The 21941-nt window shown below is 39.9% G+C and overlaps 1 protein-coding gene across 1 annotated transcript in view; it reads right to left on the bottom strand.

Annotated features, from left to right (window-relative positions):
* lama1 (laminin, alpha 1) overlaps positions 1 to 21941 on the bottom strand; it is a 349617-nt gene that overhangs the window by 219516 nt on the left and 108160 nt on the right. The window contains exons 5-10 of the mRNA XM_063058896.1: positions 7845 to 8024; positions 7003 to 7092; positions 5390 to 5507; positions 2871 to 3049; positions 2313 to 2418; positions 1842 to 2002 (exon numbers count right to left, since the gene is read on the bottom strand). Coding sequence (XP_062914966.1) covers positions 1842 to 2002; positions 2313 to 2418; positions 2871 to 3049; positions 5390 to 5507; positions 7003 to 7092; positions 7845 to 8024 — 834 coding nt within the window. The remainder of the gene's footprint in view (positions 1 to 1841; positions 2003 to 2312; positions 2419 to 2870; positions 3050 to 5389; positions 5508 to 7002; positions 7093 to 7844; positions 8025 to 21941) is intronic.

The raw sequence follows: 21941 nt of genomic DNA on the forward strand, positions 1-21941 counted from the left end.
ATCCTCTTTTGTAAAAAGTTAAAATGAAATATCAATGGTGAAGCAATCTACGATAAGCTCAAAATGTATATTGAGGATAGAAATATTCTGATTCGGAATATGATTTCTTGTTCAGCAGATGGAGCACCATATATGACAGGTCACCATGCTGGTTTAGTGAAAGTTATGAAAAAAGAAATCCCAAGTCTGTTTGAATCCATTGTGTAATTCATCTTCAACATCTCTCAGCCAAAACACCTCAGACAGCAACTTTTTTCAAGCATGACTCCTGTAATGTCTGCTAACAACAAAATTCAAGCTCATCCATTAAATAGTAGAATATTTTGCCAGTTATGCCAAAATAATGATGAAGTGTTTGAATGCTTGCTTCTTCACACTGAAGAGCATTGGCTGTCAAAAGACTCTTACTTAAAATGTTTCTTTGATCTTTTTGACTGTGGTTGAATTTTTGCTCAAAGTTGATAAGAGCTTGGGAAACAAGTTCAAATTTCTACATGGAGATGTTGCGTACCTAGCCGATCTGTATGACCAAATGAACATTCTACATATGAAACTGCAGGGTGAGAATTTCAATTTAATCCAGGCACAAAGTGCACTGTCCACTTTTACTGAAAAACTGGAAATACATAAGCAAAACATTGGGAGAAGGATGTTCTCACAGTTACCCTGCATGGAAAGTACGGCACTCTCTTTCACAGTTGGTGATTAGCAAGAGCACTGCTTACACCTGCAGTTACTGAAGAAGGATTTTCAGAACCGATTCATGGATTTGAATAATCTGGAAATTCCGAACTGCAGAAAGTGGTGGGTGTGTGGAATGCACTGCCGGCAGCAGTGGTGGAAGTGGATACAACAGGGTCTTTTAAGAGCCTCTTAGATAGGTACATGGAGCCTAGAAAAATAGAGTGCTATGCGCTGGGAAAGTTCTAGGCAATTTCTAGAGTAGGTTACATGGTTGGCACAACATTGTGGGCTAAAGAGCCTGTAATGTGCTGTAAATTTCCATATTCTATGTTCTTTGCAAGGTGGAAGAACAGGAGGAGAATTTGTAAGAAGAATTATCAAAACTCAGAATGATAAAGAAGCAAAAATGCTTTTCAAAAATGTTGGCTTTTGTGGTATGTAGCTAAACTGGTGTACAAATTTTCCTGGTCTTTGGAGAAGAGCCAAACTGCTCTTCATTGCATTTCTATCCTCCTACCTTGTTGAAAAAGGCTTTAGTGCAGTGAACCACGTACTCACAAAAAACAGAAACCACTTGGACATCGGTTCAAGTTGTGTAGCAAAAGCCCTACATCCCCAGACAGAAAGATATTTCGACTCTTGCTAAAAACTATCAAGCTCAAGGATCACATTGATATCGAAGCTGCTATACAGTGCACAGGTACTGTTTAAGCTGGGCTTAGAGACAAATAAAATTTTAAAGTAGAACTATTTTTCTCATATTAGCACAGGGTAAAAATGTTTTTACACTATGGGGTTGTCGGAAAGTATATTGTGCCTCAGATGGGCATTGGCCAGTATGAAAGTACTTTGGGGGGAAGGTGTTGGGCTAAAAAAAGTTGGGAAGCACTGTTTTAACCATAAACACAAGAGGTTCTGAAGATGCTGGAAATCCAATGCAACACAGGAAAAATGTTGGGGAAACTCAGCAGGTCAGGCAGCATCCATCGAAGTGAATAAAAAGTCAACGTTTCAGGCCAAGACCTTTCAGCAGGATTGAGTTCCTCCAGCATCTTGTGTGTGTTGTTCAAAAAATTAACCTTTACTCTGTTACAGCAATAACTATTGCTTAGAGCATACATAAAATGGAGATACACCATCACATAGCATCTACCAACCTTGCATTCGCATAGCTCAGCACAAGGGTCATCGTTGGTGCTGCCCACAACACTACAGTTACAACGCATGCAGTTGGGAAAGCCTTTATACCCCAATGCACAACGGTTGCACATCCTCCCAGCATAACCAGCTCGGCAATGGCATTGACCAGGGTAAAGACCTGATACACAAATGAGAAAGCAAATCAATGGCAAGTTATGAGGAAGCCACATGAAAATCAACTTAAGTAGACTGCTTCTAAATTTACACCGTAGCGGGAGTACAAGAGGGACTGTCTCAGAAAGATAGAACATCCCACAGAGCAACAGCATTGATGCTTAGGTAATTGGGCCTTTGATTGCTATGAAAACAGACAAATTAGATTTCATTTTCTAGTAATGTCGCACAGCATTAATCCATTGGCTCTTAAAGACTGCAGGTACTCAATGTTAACCAGGTTAAGAAGCCACGTGTTATGAAATCAACTTTACCTTGCTCTGTGACTGCTTGGTTATCATCCTTCACACAACTGGTATTCAGGGACCCAGTTGGGTCACAGTCACATGGCAAACAAGGATCAGGGCTAAGAGGAGACACCTAGAAACATAACGTTATAAGCAAATCAATTGAACTCTATCACTTCTTACATCTTCACTCCATTTTCATGATACAAATACCAGCCCAATAGTAAAAATGCCTATACAAAGTAATGCCATTGCATTACCACATATGACAAGACTGGAACAGATGGGTAACTGGCTCATGGAAAATGGGCTGAAGCTATGGGATTCACCATGTTTTTTTCTGCGAGGGAGGGAGCTGGCGATTTGATGTTATTGTCACTTTTTTTTCGCGAGGAAAGGGGTGGGGGGGTTTTGGAGTTTGCAAATTTTGTTTCTTTGCTCTTTTTTGTGTTGGGGGAATAGCTTTTCTTCTCAAGAACTCCCTTTTTTTTGTATATCATGGCTATCTGGAGACGACGAACGTCAGAAATGTATTGTACATGCATACTTAGACAACAAAATGAACCTTTGAACATAAAGAGTTACCTTGTAAGGCCGGTAGAAGCCATCAATGCAGGTCTCACAGTTGATTCCCGCGGTGTTATTGGAGCAATTAACACACACACCTCCACCAATAAACTGTCCTGCTATGTTCAAACTCAGGTTGCGATCAGCTACGCTTTGGTCATAGTAACAATCCTCTGTTTTGCCATGGCAATTGCACTCTAGTTAACAAAGTAATGAATACAACTGGGACAGATGTCTTCATAGTCATACTCAAATTGCATACTAGGTTTAAGTTAAAAATATGTAACAGAAAAATAATTGACTCAAATAGGAAATATGACAGTGGAGCTTCAACAACACTGATGTGGAATTACAGAATATTGAAGAAATTCATTCAACCCATCAGGCCTGTGTCAGATCCCTGGAAGAAATATCCATCAACCTCACATCCTCATGCTTTCCTGTTAGTCAAAGAATGACCTATACTTAACTCTAGAGGAAAATAATTTTAACAAAGGCAAAGGTCTCACTCTAGGAAAGAACTGGAATCTGATTGTAAACAAGGTGGGAGAGCGTAAACCTGATAGAATAAGGACTAACTAGTCGGGAGGGTGGACTACAGGGGTATAAATACCATCATCCCTGATGAATATGGCAGAGTTTGTCATTGAAACATTGGGTTATAATTGATACCTTTAACCGGCTAGAAGCCCCGTGAAGAGTTTATTCATTTACAGGAAATGCCCATTATGGCAAGGTTCACTTCAGTTTTGATTCTGAAATTCACTACATAATCAATTTTTAGTTATGTTTCCAACAGAGCTGCTTTGTTTTTTCACAAACACAGAGTGGTAGGTGGTGGGCGCCTGGAATACACTAACAGGGGTGGTGGTAGAGTCTGGTACAATAGGACATGTAAGGATTTTCCCCTCTCAGTCCTGAAGAAATGACTCAGCCCAAGATGTTGACTGTTTATTTCTCTGCACAGATACTGTCTGACCTGCTGAGTTTCTCCAGCATTTTGTGCTTGTTCCTCAGCATTTCCAGCATCTGCAGAATCTCTAGTGTTTTGGAGATAAGCACATGAATGGAAGCTTATGGGCTGCGTAGGAAGCAACGATTAGATTGATCATGGAGTAGATTTGTGTACATTCTGCACAATATCACAAGCCGTACTGTTTTATGATACTTTGTGGATCATCGCATCTCATAGCAACTTGTTCATTAAAAATATACCTGATCTCCCCGAACTTCCCTCCTCATCCCAATCAGCCTGTTCCCTCTGGTTACTGACCCCTTTCATTTTAATTAATTCATTCATTTTTCAAAGTCCGGGTGTTAGTGGTAAGACCAGAATTCTATTGCCCAGCCCTCAATACACTTGAGGAGTGGGTGAAGATGAGCAACTTCCTTGAATTATGTTATGGTTTCCAATGGAAATTGTCTTCTGACGGAGTAGAAATTCCTTCCACTGCATCAGAACCCAAGTCAGGGTTGCTGCTTTTAATTACTAATTTTTCCCATGCAAAATTAGTCTTGGTTCATGGTCTTTGAACCCTTCATATAGTACATTCTTCATGCCCTTTACTCCAAGCCCCTTAAATTGAATAGAAACTGTCCATCTGAAATAAAAAACAAAAATGCTTGAAATACTCACTAGGTCATCAACCTGAAATCTTAATTCCCCATGAATGCTGCCTGGCCTGCTGAGTATTTACAGCATTTGCTGCTTTTACTTTAAATGCTTGGTGCTCATTCTAAATTAATGCTCTTGCTCAAAACAGTGTAGAGACTCTATCCCTTTCTGATCTCCCAAATAATTTTGACTTCTATCCTATGGAATGATCCCTGAGAATTAAGGCCCAAGGTACACCTGATATTAGGTCTATTTCAATAAGTGAAAGAACTGCTGATTTCAACTGGCAGCTAATTGAAGATCTGGTGTATATGATGTGAATGGAAAGTCAGAGAAGAGTGACTGCAGGTTTGCATGCCAATGGGAAAAAGGGATGGGGAAATGGTTCTCTGTCAGCTTAGGTGATAATTAATAGGAAGAGGCAGGATCACAATCAGAGGATGGGGTTTGTACACTTTCTTCTCACAGCTCCACATTCCTGAAGCAAACTGTCCTCAATTCTGAAGGACTGCTTAGAAGGAAGGAGTAAGAAAAGAAGAAGAAAGTGAGGGAGAAGAAGAAGGTGACAGTAAAGGCAAAGGAGAAGAGGAAGCAGGTGAAGAAAAAGGAAAGGAAGATGGTGAAAGTTATGAAAAGGTAAAGGAGAAGTAGAAGGTAAGGCTGTGGGAGAAAAGAGGGTGAAGGAGGAGAAAAAGCTGACAGAGTTATTTCTCAAACTGGAAATAATTCGAACACCTTCAAAAAGAACGCAAAACCTGTGCCTTGCCTGAAGAACCCAATATGGGGACAGCAAATTTCATTTGAGCATTGAGAGCTTGCTCCTTCCACAACCTTTTGGAAGCAATCTGGTACCTGATGACTGGATGCTGTGCAGCCGAACTTCCAGACCCTCCATAAACACAGCCAAAAATTATTAACTTACTCTCACACGTGTTGCCCAAGGCAAAGGTTCCAGACCGCCACGGTTTCTGATGGTAACCTGGGCAACACTGACTGCAGCTCTCCCCACAGGTGTTGTGCTCACACTGACATTGTAGTCTCTAAAACAAAAAGATACTGTTTAAAAATCCATTAAAATTATCATTCCGGGTCATCTAATTTTCAGCATTTATTGCTTATGGCAGGATGAGCAATTCAGACATCAATCCAAGAGCTGTTGATTATACAGTAATTTTTGACCCTTCATCAGGCACCATTTACTTTTGGGCTCTGAAGCTACGAAAAGTCTGATTCCACTAACCCAAATGCAGTAATTTCATTCCAATCAACTGGCGTCAAACTTCAGCTGCATATACATCAACTAATCAATGACACTTGACTTGACCATGGTTGGGGCCAGCACATGTTTCTACTTTGTCTGTCTCAGGGTGATATGGTGGATAAATAAATCCACATTCACATGTTTATTCAGGCTAGAAGGCAAAACTAAAGTGGCTACTTCATGCAAGAGGAGATACAACAGAATGGAGCAAAGATTAAATATCACTTGGGTGGCTAACTTCCGAAAAAATTAGATTCTAAAAATGATTCAAACATTCACTATTTAAAAGCAGCTTTGAATATGTGTATGCGTTTTTTTAATGATCTGATTCGGACCTTTGAGAGGTTTCTTCAATTCTCAGATTTCACATTACAGCATGTGGTGAGAGTTAGCACTGCTAAATCTATTCCAGGTTGAGAAGAATTCCTGGAGACTAGGAAAGTTATTTCATTGTTTCATTCCCTCAGCATTGCAAAAGTAACAAAAATTTTCTTATTCTTGGGCAAGTGCTGGATAGCTTCCTCTGTTAAAGGAGTATCCTAGTATATTTTATCAATCAAGAGTTGTGCTATTTTACATCATGACTTGCGACTAATAACTTGAGATAACAGCTCTGGACAACATTTAGTCTCTACAATAAAACATTTAGCGCAATTGAGCTTCTGACCAAATTTGGCTCCTTATTATTTTCAATCTTGTATCAACATCTATAATCAAAATTTCAGTCTGGATAGGTGTAAGTCTTTCAGTATTCACAGCCTTAAAGAGTGCTGATTCCTTGGATAGAAAATAAAAGCTCGAGCTAATTGCTTATGCTAATATCTTTAATTATATGTGATGTTTTCCTGAATATTTTGTTTACTTTGTGGCGATTGAAAAAAGAACCTCGTTTTTGGGTATTATTGATCTGAATAGCTTAATGTAGGACAATCAATAACAAGGTATAATGACTTGCTAATGTTTACTTTGGATTTAATTAGCACCCCAGGTACTTGAAATACATTAACCCAAGTGACGGCAATTTACATTAGCATATTAAGAGCCTTTTGGGTTTTTTGGGGGCGGGGGTGGGGGGGGGAAGACAGCTCATATAATCAATAATGTAACCAACATTTCAAAGATTGGGAAAGTCATAAGAAAGCAGATTTAAGACAAGTGCCTTGAAATGATACAAATTGCTCACAAATATCATCAAATTGGTAAACTGTCGCCATTTGCAACCTTACTATGCGACAGATAGACCAATAATCTTATGAGGATAATCTAATACAAACCATTAGCTTTTCATCCCATGGGCAGCTGCTAGCATGGCCGTAACAGATACACATGCCTCCAACTGAGATATCCTTGATGGAGTAGTAATACTATGTAAAAAAAATAAACCAAGCATTAATTGAAACCTGCTGGTATTCAGGAGAACTCACCCCATGGAATTCCTGAATTGACAGAATGTGCAAACATCAGATTTACATTACACAAAGGAGTCAGTTGAAAATCAATTCAGGAAAAAAAGAGCAAGGGTAAGAAAGTCTCTATATTTTAGCCAACTCACACTTTCCTGACATTTCTTGCTAGTTTGCAACAGATTCCCTAACGGATCAAGATAAAGACCATTCAGTCAACGCCACAGAGCAATCCCATCCCTCTACTCAAACTTTCTGTACTTAATATCCCTATATTTCTGTCAACCTCTTTTTCAACCACTCAATGGTCACACAATTGTCAATTTACGAAAGCCAAACAACCCACCAACCCCGACTTTTTAGCTTGAGTGGAGAAACCAGAACACCCTCAGAAACCCCAAATGGTCACAAGCAGAACATGTAAACTTCACACAAACAGCCGAGGAGCTCAAAATTGGAACTCAGATTACTAATCTTTTGAGAGGTAGCAGCACCACGGTGTACCCTGGCATCAAAATAAAATTGTACAAATACTATCATTTTGCTTTAACAATTTCTAAGAAAGGATATTTTGAAAACACTTAGATAAAACAAAAACAACCCTCTGCGCAGAGCTATAAAAAATGCATCTCTTCATACACAGGCTGAAACATTTCACTGTCAACAGAAGCCAAAGATGCCAAAATTGGACTTGATGGTTCCATTTTCCTTACCCTACGGGTAACAATTGGGTCAACTTCCCTTGGGTCATGATATCCAAGAGTCATGAGGTCAGCATTGAGTGTCCTGATGCGCTGGAGGAGGAGGCGAATATAGCGAGCGGAGGTAAACTCCAGCAGAATTGGGGAAGGGTCATCAGCACTAGGCCTGCCATTGATCAACGAGGTGTGAATCTTCACAGGGAGAAAACAGCATTGTGAGTGAGGGATTACAAACATTTCCCATAAACATGATCTAGATATCTCTCTGGATTTATTAAAACATTTTAAGTGCTCACTTTCACTTTACCACAACAGAACCCATCCATTGGGATCTTCATTCTTCTACTCTGAATCCCACTCGATCAGCACCCCAATACAACTTAAGAAACATTACCATTTACATTCATCTTGTTCTTCAAAACTCTATACACAATAGGAGAGGTAAACTTGGAAAAGTAAGGAGTTTAATGCTCCCCCAAATTTACTGCCTGGTTCCTCCTGTTGTCCAGGAAGTAGATGTGTTTATCATTCTATCATTCAGAAACTGCAGATGAACATAGATTTAGAACAGACATGAGGAGGAACTTCTTTAGCCAGAGGGTGGTGGGTGGTAAATCTATGAAATTCGTTGCCCCAGATGGCTGGAGGCCAGGGTCACTGGATGCATTTAAAGCAGAGGCTGATAGGTTCTTGATTTGTTAGGGCATGAAAGGTTATGGGGAGAAGGCAGGAGAATAGGGTTGGGAGGGAAATGGACCAGCTTTGATGAAATGGTAAAGCAGATTTGATGAACCACCAAATAACCACTGCCCCTAAGTCTTATGATCTTTTGTACATAAAATAACCTGATATCTGTCTTCTGCCCTGGACTTATTATCAGATTTGCTGTGCACATAAGGTGCAGAGTCTACACCAGACACCACCAGCTGATTAAGTACCTTACACTTCATTTCGAATCTTACTTATGAAACATCATTCCAATTTAATCTATGATGGATTTTCCACTTTCTGCTGTGACTTCCGTAAGCAAGATTCTTTTTTAACCTCTCCCAATAGCCATGTCTTTGGTTCCATTTTCCTCAAGGATCTGTGAAGAAATGTTTAGCATGGTTTTCCTCCTTAAATGCACAACATACAACATTCAGAGGACACAATTCCAGTGTCTTGCACTTTTCATAGTCTCAACGTCCCTAGTTCTCCCCAAATATTTGTTATTATCGTGCAGAATTGTGAATACTGTAAGCAATTTTAGACTGAATGTTCTGGAATATACCAGCCAAACTGCAATAAACTCAAAGGAGAGAAACATTTTCTAATCTTTCACTTATGTAATCTAATAATCTGTTGATTGATCTCAGCCAGAACCAAAATCTGCAAAGCTACACCTGGCCTCAGGACACTTTGGACTAAGGATGGAGGTAGGGTGGGATGCCAGCAAGGACTCATCAGCTTCCATGGTCAGTTGTTCTGCTGCCTGTTACATGATGGAAAAATTTATGTGGTTCGTCATTTATGTCCATGTTGAATAGCTTCTGGCAAAGACCGAGTATCACAGGGTACTTGTGGCACAGTGAATTACCATAGAATTTTTGGGTTATTTATTGTCACAAGAGAAAGAATAACAATTGGAGGACAGAAAATAACTCCCACCTGCCTGTGGGCTACAGTCATTACAAATCATCACCTCAGAATGGGTAGAAGCAAGAATAAAGGATTGTCCACACATTCTCCAACACTGCCTGAAAAATAATCATCATTAAAGTGGAACATGTTTCAATTAGCTTCAACACAGAAGGTGAAATCATTTAGGTTTATAAATGGAAAATTAAATTACACTTAACAATATAGGGAGGCAGAAACTATATATTGGACAAGGAAATTCAGTTTAATTGCTCAATGTAAGTTTTATACTCTTGGTTGCAAGGCTCCACTTTTTCCCCAGAAGATTTGATGTGAGTGAATGGCCAGGTTTCAAGAGCCAGTGGGAGATGATGTGATGAGATGGTAAGGGCAGGTGGAATTTCAGCATGGAGCCCAAGTTATGGTGCTCACGTTGACCCTTTGTTGGAGAGTGGTACAACTTCACTTAATAACTGATCTCCAGGATAATCAGTGGCTCAAAATCTATGTACAGCAGACCTTAAAAGTTGGTGAGTTCACATCCAAGGATCTTTAGTGTGAGGAAATGTGACACATTTCATTTTGAGTCCCAGGTTAAAATAATTAGAAAGATGCCAGAAGCAGAGGTATGATGGGATCGGGAGAATCAAGTACACAGACCAGGAACCTCGGTAGTGGAGCAGCTAGCATGATGCTACTACATCTCAGGGCATCAGAGCTTGGATTTCAATTCTGACGTGATCTTTAAGGAGTCTGTATGTCCTCCAAGTGAAATGATTCGGTTCTTTCCAAGTGCTCCGGTTTTCTCCAACAGTCCAAAGACATATCGGCTAAAATGTTAATTCGTCATTATACATTGTCCCATGATTATGGGGTATTGAGCGCGCAGAACAAAGTATCTAGGAATACAGGTCCGTAATTCATTGAATGTGGTGGCACAAGTAGATATGGTCCTAAAGAAAGCTTTTGGTACACTGGCCTTCATAAAACAAAGTATTGAGTATTGGAGATTGGGTGTTGTGTTGAAGTTGTATAATACAGTGGTGAGGCCTAATTTGGAGGATTGTGTGCAGTGTTGGTCATCTATCTACAGGAAGGATGTAAATAAGGTTGAAGGAATACAGAGGACATTTAAAAGGATGTTGCTGCGTCTGGAGGACCTGAGTTGTAAGGGAAGATTGCAAAGGTTAGGATTTTATTCCTTGGAATGTAAAAGACTGAAGAGATTTGATACAAAATTATGTGCAGTATACAGACATCCCACCTCTCCCGGAAGTTCCAGGAGTCTCCCGCATATTGATAGTGGCTCCCCAATACCTGGAAATTATATACAATATCCCAGAAATCGATTTTTTTTGAGAGGGAGAGCGAGCATCCTGATTTGGTCTCTCTTCGTGCTAAGAGTGGTCCCCAACCACCGGGCCACGAGGAAATGATATGATTTGGCGATATGAGTCAGCTGCACCTTTCCTCATTCCCTGTCACGCACTGTTGAATTTGAACGCATGCGAGGTTATTACGCACGCGTCATCCATGTCAGTGCGGGAAGAAGATCAACTCCTTGAGCTTGCAAATAACAGTGGACTGAAAAGTATGTTTGACATAACATCTTTGCCGGCATCCTGGATCAAAGTCAAGGCTGAATATCCTGAGATCGCCGCAGAGGCACTGAAAACGTTGCTTCCATTTCCAACATATCTCTGCGAAGCCGAGTTTTCTGCATCGAATGCAACAAAACCTAAATCGCGGAATAGACTGGAGATAAAGAAGCCCCTTCAAGTATCGCTGTCTCCCATCACCCCTCGATGGGGCCGTCTTGTTGCAGGAAAACAAGCCCAGGGCTCCCACTGATTCAGCGATATTGGTGTGTTGCAATGATTTTATATGTTCATATGGGGAAAATATGTGCTGTGTTTAATATCCAAAAGTTACTTAAAATGTTATGATGCTATTGACTTATAATTGAGTTATCATTATGTTCATGCGAGGAAAATATGCACTGTGTGTTTAATATTAAATTCGGTAGATTAAACCCTTTTAGAAACAAAATTGAGTGTATTAGCCACTTATAAGTGACTTATAGTTACCTTATTACCTATATTCCGGTCATGATTAACAACCATCCACCCCCCGCCCCGGGTCGGCCGGTCCGCAAGAACATTGTCAATATTAAATCGGTCCGCGGTGCAAAAAATGGTTGGGGACCCCTGCTAAGTAGACCTATCAGTTTTCTCTGTGGGCAGGCTTTACGGTCGACCTCAAAAATAATGAGTGTTGCTCGCTGCACTGTTTGCAACAGTGACTTTACTATTGCCCACGGTGGATTAAAATGTAAAAGATATGTTGAGGTGAGTTTAACAGGTGTCATTCATTCATTAGCATAGCTAATGTTATTTAAACTAGCTGGCTGGCTGCTAAGGAGCTACGCTATTGCTGTCCTATGTGATGAGGCCAAACTCCCTATAGACTTGCTTAAAGTTGTAATAGGATAAACATGATATTATAAGTAAACAACAGGAATTCTGCAGATGCTGGAAATTCAAGCAACATACATCAAAGTTGCTGGTGAACGCAGCAGGCCAAGCAGCATCTATAGGAAGAGGTGCAGTCGACGTTTCAGGCCGAGACCCTTCGACAGGACTCAGGCTTTTCCCACTGAGGTTGGGGGAAGAAAACAACCAGAGGTCATGGGTTAAGGGTGAATGGTGAAAAGTTTAAGGGGAACATAAAGGGAAATTTCTTCACTCAGAGAGTCATGAGAGTGTGGAACAAGCTGACAGTTCAAGTGGTGCATGCAAGCTCAAGTTCAATGTTTGAGAGCAGTTTGGATAGGTACATGGATGGCAGCGGTATGGAGGGATTTGGTCCCGAAGCAGATCAATGGGAGTAGGAAGTTTAAATTGTTCAGCATGCACTAGATAGGCTGAAGGGCCTGTTTCTGTATTATACTTTTCTATGACTCTGTTGACTTAGGGTTAAGTGTGTAGTTGGACAGTGTGGCTTGAAGGGCCAGAAGGGCCTATTTTGCACTGTTTCTCAATCAATCAAACAAGCAACTAGGTAGCTAGATATTTTAAAAGTTAATGCACAAATACCAATGGAATGTTGTCCTTGGCTTTAAGTATTTGGGTTACATGCCACAGGAATTAAAGATATAAGTTATAAGAAATTCAAGATAACATAACTTTGTTGTGTAAATCTCAAATGAGGGGATCATTTAGTCACATACAGTAGAATTAAGGAGTGTGCTTTCTTTTAATGACTTGTAGATTTGTACTGAATCTTCTAATATGGGCACAAAGAATAAAGGGATGTGTCTTTTAAACTGAAGTGAGAAGGAATTTCTTCAACCAGAGACTAGTGAATCTGTGGAATTTGTTGCTACAGATCGCAGAGCTTAGTAATGATGGCGTTAAATGGTGACTCCTTCGCTTGCATCTTCGGAAACAGCTTCATTTCTATCTTTGGTATTTCTTTTTTTTCCCCTTTCAAGGTTCTTTTGAAGACTGTGACTTGGAGTTTCACTCTGATTTCAGTTCTTTGCGGGAACGGGACCCGCTCTCAGGGCCTCACGACTGGCCGCTTTTTGATATCCCCAGGATGCGGTTCTAGAGGCTGACTAATTGAAGGCTGGTGCCGCCGACTAATGCGTCACAGGAGAACAAGACAGACCAGAACCAGCGGGCTTGCTGGTGGCTGTGTGCCCAGAGGCACAGAGCTTGAAAAAAGCAACACAACAGGTTTTTAACACCATAAATCAGTGAGTTGTTTGTTATGTCTCCCCTCTTGCTGTGAAATGGGGACACCCCTTTTTACCTTATTGGGGGGGGAGGAAGAGAGAGGGGGAGAGGGGGAGAGAGAGGGAGGGAGGGGGAGAGAGAGGGAGGGAGGGGGAGAGAGAGGGAGGGAGGGGGAGAGAGAGGGAGGGAGGGGGAGAGAGAGAGAGAGAGAGAGAGAGAGAGAGAGAGAGAGAGAGAGAGAGAGAGAGAGAGACAGACAGACAGACAGAGACAGACAGAGACACACACACACACTGTGGTATGTCGAATTACCGGGTGAACGAGTAGTCTTTGGGTACTGCAGGTCGGTGCTTTACTGATGTTTTGCTGCACAGTTGAGTGCTCGGTGGAGGTCACCAATGCTTTTTTGCTGGTGGGGGGGGGGTTCGTCGCTTTGCAACTGCTTGTGTGTGGGTGGGTGGAGCTGGGGGGACTTTGGGGTTCTAACATCAACTGTCATTCATTCTTTGGGACACTCCTGTTTTCATGGATGTTTGCGAAGAAAAGGAATTTCAGATAAGTATACATTTCTCTGACATTAAATATACCTATTGAGACTGCTGCCGAGAGAAAGTCATTGAATGCATTTAAAACAGAAATAAGTTCTGGTTTGGTAAGGAGTTTAGAGGTAACAGAGAGAAAATGGGAGAACTAGCCAAAAAGAAAATCAGCAATTATTGAATGGTAGAGCAGACTCAATGGACTGAATGGTCGAATTCTGCTTCTATATCTTTTTTTTTGTAATATAATTTTTATTGAATTTTCAAAAAGAATACATGAAAAAAAGAATCTACCCTCCCCCCTCCCCTTAACCCTCCCCCCCCATATATAGTCCTACTTAAAAAGAAAGAAAAAGAAAAAAAAAAGAAAAAAAAAGAAAAGAACCGCCTGGTTATTGGAAGGTTTCCACATGCTCCATGGGATTCAAAATGAATTTGGTATAATTATTCGTTACTTTCCCCAAGTGACCAAAGTCTTTATCGGAGCACTTATCCTATCTGCCATCCTATCTTTTGCAAATAAGGGCGCCAAATATTCAAAAATGTTACATATTTATCTCTTAAATTATAAGTAGTTTTTTCAAGTGGAATAGAACTAGCCATTTCATTATTCCAACGATCCATACTTAAATACGAATCAGATTTCCAAGTAACTGCTATAGTCTTCTTAGCTACTGCCAATGCAATTTTTATAACTTCTTTCTGATATTTATTCAATTTAAGTTTCGGTTTTATCCCTTCAATATCACCTAATAAAAATAATACAGGGTTATGTGGAAGTTGAATTGCAGTAATTTGTTCCAATAAGATTCTTAAATTTATCAAAGGGTTGAATTTTAAAACAAGACCAAGTAGAATGTAAAAAAGTACCAATTTCTTGATTACACCGAAAACATTTATCAGATAGATTTGAATTTAATCTATTTATTTTTTGCGGTGTAATATATAATTGATGTAAAAAATTATATTGTACTAATCTAAGTCGAACATTTATTGTATTTGTCATACTGTCAAGACAGTCTTGACCTATTTGTTTCATCAATAATAATATTCAGATCTGTTTCCCATTTTTGCTTTGACTTATGGGTTCCTTGTTTAATTGTCTGTTCTTGAATCAAATTATACATACAAGAAATAAATTTTTTAATTTTCCCTTTTTGAATTAAAATTTCAATTTCATTAGGTTTTGGCAAAAACATTGTTTGACCCAGCTTACCTTTTAAGTAAGCCCTTAATTGAAAGTAACAAAAGAAAGTATTATTAGATATTTTATATTTATCCTTTAATTGTTCAAATGACATCAATATACCTCGTTCAAAACAATCTCCTATAAATTTAATCCCTTTTTGGTACCAATTATATAAAAGTTGATTGTCCATTGTAAAAGGAATAAGTCTGTTTTGGAACAAAGGTCTCCTTGCTAATAGAGATTTCTGTGTTTCATTATCAACATTTATCTTATTCCATAGATTAATCAAATGTGTTAATATAGGAGATTCTTTCTTTTCCCGTATCAATTTAGATTCCCATTTATATATAAAATCTTCAGGTCTATTTTCTCCTATCTTGTCTAGTTCTATTTTAATCCATGCTGGTTTTCGATCATCGAAGAAAGATGCAATAAATCTAAGTTGATTTGCTTTATAATAATTTTTAAAGTTTGGAAGTTGTAACCCTCCTAACCCAAGTTTACATGTCAATTTTTCCAATGATATTCTTGACATTTTACCTTTCCAAAGAAATTTTCTCACACATTTATTTAACTCTTGAAAAAATTTCTGTGGCAATTGTATTGGTAATGTTTGAAACAAATACTGTAATCTAGGAAATATATTCATTTTTACAACATTGACTCTACCTACTAATGTTATTGGTAATATCATCCATTTGTCAAGATGATCTTGAATATTTTTAGTTTCTGATGTTCTGTTTCTGTTAGGTGCGTTTCCTGTAAAAAAGCTAAATCTATCTTCATTTTTTTAATATGTGTTAAGATTCTTTTTCTTTTCACTGGTCCATTAAGCCCGTTAACATTAAAACTCAAAAAATTCAGTAAATTAGTCATTATTCTTCACGAAGTTACTCCAATCTAAAACATTATTTATCTTCTCAACTTTCATAGTTCCTTGGGGAATCTCTTTAAACTTCACCATGTTGCTATGTGTCTCCCTCCCAACCTTCCAGGCAGAAAGAAAAAGTACAAAAAAAGAAAAAACAAAATACCCCCCCACTAATGTTGTGAATGAAAGGATACACAACATTACCCACCTCCATTTTGCGGGTCGTGACAAAAGCCACGCTTGCACACATGACTAGCGTAGCAATCGATCAGTGCTTCTTCCAGCTCCCCCGCAACAAAAAAACATTTTATATATATATATATATATAGACAAAATTAGTATTACTATTCCCAACTAATATTCCTCCAGTTTTAACCTTTCTTACCCCCCTCGTATAATTAATAATATATTTATACATTCATCCAGCTTCAAAAATCCATCAAGTCCATTCTTTAACTCAACCTTCATCTTCAATCTATCTCGCTCCCCTGGGTTTGTTCTTGTGTCTGGTGAGTTTTCAGAGAATCTCGCACAAACTGCTCTGCTTTCTGATAATCAACAAAAAATCTTTTTTCTCCACCAGACAAAAAAATCTTCAAAGTTGCAGGACAACGCAGTGTAAATTGATAACCATGATCCCATAGGGTTTTTTTCACTGGATTAAATTTCTTCCTTCTCTTCAAAAGTTCGTAACTTATATCAGGATAGAAAAAAACTTTGTTCCCTCCAATTATCAATGGCCCTTTTCTATCTTTGGCAGCTCGAGCAGCTGCCTGTAGAATCCTTTCCTTGTCTTGAAATCTTAAGAATTTTATTTAAAATCGATCGTGGATATTGGTCATCTTTTGGTTTTGGTCTTAAAACTCTATGTGCCCGCTCAATTTCAATTGATCGAACCTCCTCTTCCATTTGCAAAACATCCGGGATCCATCTTTGAAAAAATTCTATTGGTTTATCTCCCTCCATACCTTCTTTAAGACCAACAATTTTAATATTATTACGTCTACTAAAATTTTCCAACATGTCCACTTTCTCCAAGAGTTGGTTTCTTTCCGAATTCCAGACAAGCAAATCATTTTCTGTTTTTTCCACTCTATCATTCATATGGCCCATTGCTCTTTCCATCTTCTGAAGCTTCTTATCCATTTTGTCCTGTCTTGCCATAACTTTATCATAGCACATCTTCGTATCTCTAAGTTCTTCTCTTACCTTTCTTAATTCAGCCGTTAATTGCAATATAGCCTCTCTCATGTCTCTATCATCTCCTTTACTTCCAATCGCTTCCAATTCTTCCTCCTCTTCTTCATCTGTGTTCTCTGCAGAATCCAATTCTGACTCTGAGTCATTTTCAACTGCAGTGGCTGTCGGTTCTTGTAGTTTGTGTTGTGTTGGTTTGCGCATGCGCATTACCGGTGTCTTCGAAGAAGAAGCCGTTGCCACCGCCATTGCTCCTTGTTCTACCGAAGGAGATCCAACTTGAGTCCGAGGCTCCATCGTTGCAGTAGGCCCTTTTTTCTTCCCGTCTTGTGGCTGCTTCGCAACAGCAGACTTCTTTTGTTGCGGTTTAGGAGGCATATCGTAAAGTAATCTTACAAAGTTTATAAATAATTTTCAGAAAATATTTACTAACTTTGTTTTGTTTAAATGGTACTTTACTGGCTTGTTGCGGGAGAGCTGGATTTACACGTCTCAATCCCACGTCATCACGTGACGCCCCCCCTGCTTCTATATCTTATGGAAATATTTAACCTTCATATGAGCAAATTATTTCTGCATGTACTATGATTTGCCTGTAGGTCTACAGTTTGAAGTCCTTGGAGGTTGTGCTGACTGAAGTTGATCTTTACAGTTTTATCCCACTTCCCAGCTCTCTGCCTACTGAATTACATTTTCAATGTTTCAAGTACACATCCACGTTCTTTTTTAGTTTATTGAGGGTTTCTGCTTTTATTACACTTTCAAGCAATGAGCAGCAAATCCCATCACACTGGGGTCAAAAAATTCTCTGCAACCCCCTTTCCATCTTAACAACTATATTAAACATCGTATCCCCCGCCAAAGATACTGACTCTTAGATGAGGAAATAGCTTTGTCTGACCATCTCCACTGGGTCCTCCACAATGCAATACACCTCAATTAAAATAAGATATTCCCTTTCAAGCAAACATTTCAGGCTACTAAACTATCAAACCTTGGAAAATTAGAAGTTAAATAGCATAACCAATGTTTCTTCATTGCTGAAATCTCAGGTCTTGTCAACATCCCTTCTGCACTCCATAATATTGCGAACAAAACTATTCAAAGTTTGATTTAAAAAAGCATGCACTCAACATTTCTTGGAGGCTGAACAAACAGGGAAGCAACTAGCTTCCAGCTTAAGGAATTCAATAATTAAACAGTTTCTATAACTTCTTCAGGTACTGGACACTAGATAGCAGCTTGCCTCATTCCCCTAGTAATTCAGTTTCTGAAGCTGTTCATACCACAAGCTCATGGGTTTGATTTCAGCTCAGGATGACATCAGCAGATACCTGCAGAGGATGTAGCACATGCTCCACTGGTTTTGGAGCCCTCGGGGCTAGAGCACGGAAAATTCCAGAGTTTCTCCTTCTGATTGCTATCTATATCCTTTCTGGAAGGGAACCAAGCAACTTTGGGAAAAAAAGTATGAGGTGGCACAGGGGGATTACTTTGAAATTTCTACAAATCTCCAGCTACAATGTTGGTGAAACCTGGAAGGAAACATTTTCCACATGGAGAAAACTTTCAAAGTAGGTTATGAGAATACCTCAGAATTCTTATCAGGATGATTATTTTTCTCTGTTTTAGTAAGAATCAAGCTCAAACTGACTGAGAGTGAGGTAAGTGAGAGGTGATGTGTTTTAGAAAGTCAAACCAGCGTAGTTCTCTTACTATGATTGGTACGGTATTAAGGAGTGGAATGCAACAGAGGGACCTAGCCATTCATGTGCATGGTGGTGAAACAGGCATTTAGCATGATGGTCTCCATCAGTCAGGGTACTGGGGTTGGGAGCTGAGACATCATGTTACAGTATATTAAGTCATTGGTTATGTTGCACTTGGGAGTACTGTGTGCAGTTTTGATCAGCCTATTATAGGAAAGACATGGTTAAGTTGCATAGAGTGCAGAAGAGGTTTGAGGATGTTGCCGAGACTAGAGGATCTGACTTATAGGGAAAGGTCGGCCAGACTAGATCTCCATTCCTTGAAACATAGGCGAATGAAGGGTGACCTTATAGAAATGATTAAAATCATAGGCATAATAAGATGGATGGCAACTCTCATTTTGCCAGATCAGGGGAGTCCAAAGCTAGGGACCATAGGTTTAGGGTTGAGAGGAAAAGATATGAAAGACCTCAGGGCAGCGTTTTGGTAAGTATATGAAATGAGGTGCCAGAGGAAGTGATTGAAGTGGGTACAGTAGTATCATTTCGGAAGCACACGGATAGGTACATGAAGTGGCAGGGGTTACAGGGATCTGAGCCAAACCCAGGAAATTAGCACTAGCTGAATGGCATAGATTTGTTGGGATTGGACACGCTAGAGGCAGGAAACATGTTCCCGATATTGGGGGAGCCAGAACCAGAGGCCACAGTTTAAGAATAGGGAGTAGACCATTTAGAACAGAGTTGAGGAAAAACTTTTTCACACAGAGAGTTGTGGATCTGTGGAATGCTCTGCCTCAGAAGGCAGTGGATGCCAATTTTCTGGATTCTTTCAAGAAAGAGTTAAATAGAGCTCTTAAAGATAGCGGAGTCAAGGGATATGGGGAGAAGGGAGGAAAAGGGTACTGATTGTGGATGGTCAGCTATGATCACAGTGAATGGCGGTGCTGGCTCGAAGGGCTGAATGGCCTACTCCTGCATCTATTGTCTATTGGGTCAAATGGCTTGATCTGTGCTGTATTGCTCAATTGTGTAAACTGGAAGCCTATGGGCTAAAAACTGGGGTGGGCATGGTGGATAACTTCCTGAGAAAGCTAAAGAAATTTGGTCTGTCCCCTGAAACTCACACTAATTTTTATAGACGCACCGTAGAAAGCATTCTTCTCGGGTGCATCACAACCTGGTATGGAAGTTGTCCTGTCCAAGACCAGAAGAAGCTGCAGAAGATCGTGAACACAGCCCAGCACATCACACAAACCAATCTTCCGTCCTTGGACTCACTTTACACTGCCCGCAGTCGGAGCAGTGCTGCCAGGATAATCAAGGACACGACCCACCCAGCCAACACACTTTTCGTCCCTCTTCCCTCTGAGAGAAGGCTCAGGAGCTTGAAGACTCGTATGGCCAGATTTGGGAACAGCTTCTTTCCAACTGTGATAAGACTGCTGAACGGATCCTGACCCGGATCTGGGCCGTACCCTCCAAATATCTGGACCTGTCTCTCGGTTTTTTTTTTGCATTACCTTACTTTCCCTTTTCTATTTTCTATTTATGATTTATAATTTAAATTTTATTATATTTACTATTGATTTGTTCTCCAGGGAGCACAAAGCGCAGAATCAAATATCGCTGTGATGACTGTACGTGATGACTGTATCAATTGTTTGGCAACAATAAAGTAATAATAATAGCTCTTCTAGTCTGAACTAAATTTCTACAAACCTAAAGCACACACCTTCAAGCAAATTACACAAATACACCACACCCAGGTATAACTGGAGTATGAAAGGTTTCATTATTTTGAATGTTTACAGTATTACTGAATTTTGTGAAGAAGGCAACGTTAAAGATCCCCCACAAACTGGGCCATTGCCACCTTGTCACAGCTACCATATAGCAGTACAGAAGCACGAGGTCCCACACCACGGGTTCAAGAACAGCGACTTCCCTTCAACCACTTGGTTCCTGATCTAACCGGCAAAACCAGCAGTATCGCAACATTATGCACAAAATGCTGGAGAAACTCAGCAGGCCAGACAGCATCAATGGAAAAGAGTACAGTCGACATTTCTGTCTAAAACCCTTCAGCAGGACTGGAGAATATAGCTGAGGAATAGATTTAAAAGGTGGGGGAGGGGAGAGATAAACACAAGGTACTCGGTGAAACCTCGAGGGGGAAGGATGAAGTAAAGAACTAGGAAGGAAGAAAGAAAAGTGGGGGAGGGGAGAAGCATCATTGGGCGGGCAAGGAGATAAGGTGAGAGAGAGAAAAAAGGGCATGGGAAATGGAGAAGAGGGGTGGGGGGACCATTATCAGAAGTTAGAGAAATCTATGTTCATGCCATCTGGTTGGAGGCTACCCAAACGGAGTACAAAATGTTGCTCCTCCAACCTAAGTATGGCCTCATCGCCACAGTGGAGGAGGTCATGGATGGACATATCGGAAGGGAATGAGAATGGGAAATGGAATTAAAATGGGTGGCCACTGAGAGATCCCACTTTTACTGGCAGATGGAGCATAGGTGCTCAGCAAAGTGGTCTCCCAACCTGTGTCAGGTCCAGCGATTTCCACCCCCCACCCAACCGTTCACCACTTCCCATCTCCTTTTCCCCTCCCTCACCTTGTTGCTTACTTATGTTTAATTTCTGTTTATCTCATGAATGCTGCTTATATGATGCTATGTGCCTGTGATGCTGCTGCAAGGAAGTTTTTCACTGCACATATACATACATTTACTTATTATGCATGTGACAGAAAATTTCAATAGAGACGAACAAATTCCCTTGTTGACGTAGCTACCTAAACAAATATGTATCAGGTTCCACAATCAACAGATAAGGCCAAACTACTTTCTATCATTAATTTAGCTGTCAGCAGACTCAAATGTTAATTTTTACATTGGAATTGGAAAATTATTTAACTATGTGCCTGGTTAGAAAGATCAGTCTGTATTTAAATTAAAGAGACTGGCACTTCATTCCGACCCACTGGTAATTTTAATAAAGCACTGCATTATGCAACAGTCTTTCACACACACGTGAGAAACCAAATGAATAGCCCCTGTTAAACAAGGAACAATCAGCTGCGAACACAGACAATACATATTTTAATTACAGATCTAATCTGTAACAATGCCAAAAACTATCTCCTCAGAATTCCAGCTACATATAGTCCTTTCATTAATTTTGCTCTGAAGTGAGTATTTGTGTGAGGTTACATTACAGATATTCTAAATCTTTTGGA

The sequence above is a fragment of the Mobula hypostoma genome, chromosome 1 (assembly GCF_963921235.1).
Source record: "Mobula hypostoma chromosome 1, sMobHyp1.1, whole genome shotgun sequence".
Classification (NCBI taxonomy): Eukaryota; Metazoa; Chordata; class Chondrichthyes; order Myliobatiformes; family Myliobatidae; genus Mobula; species Mobula hypostoma.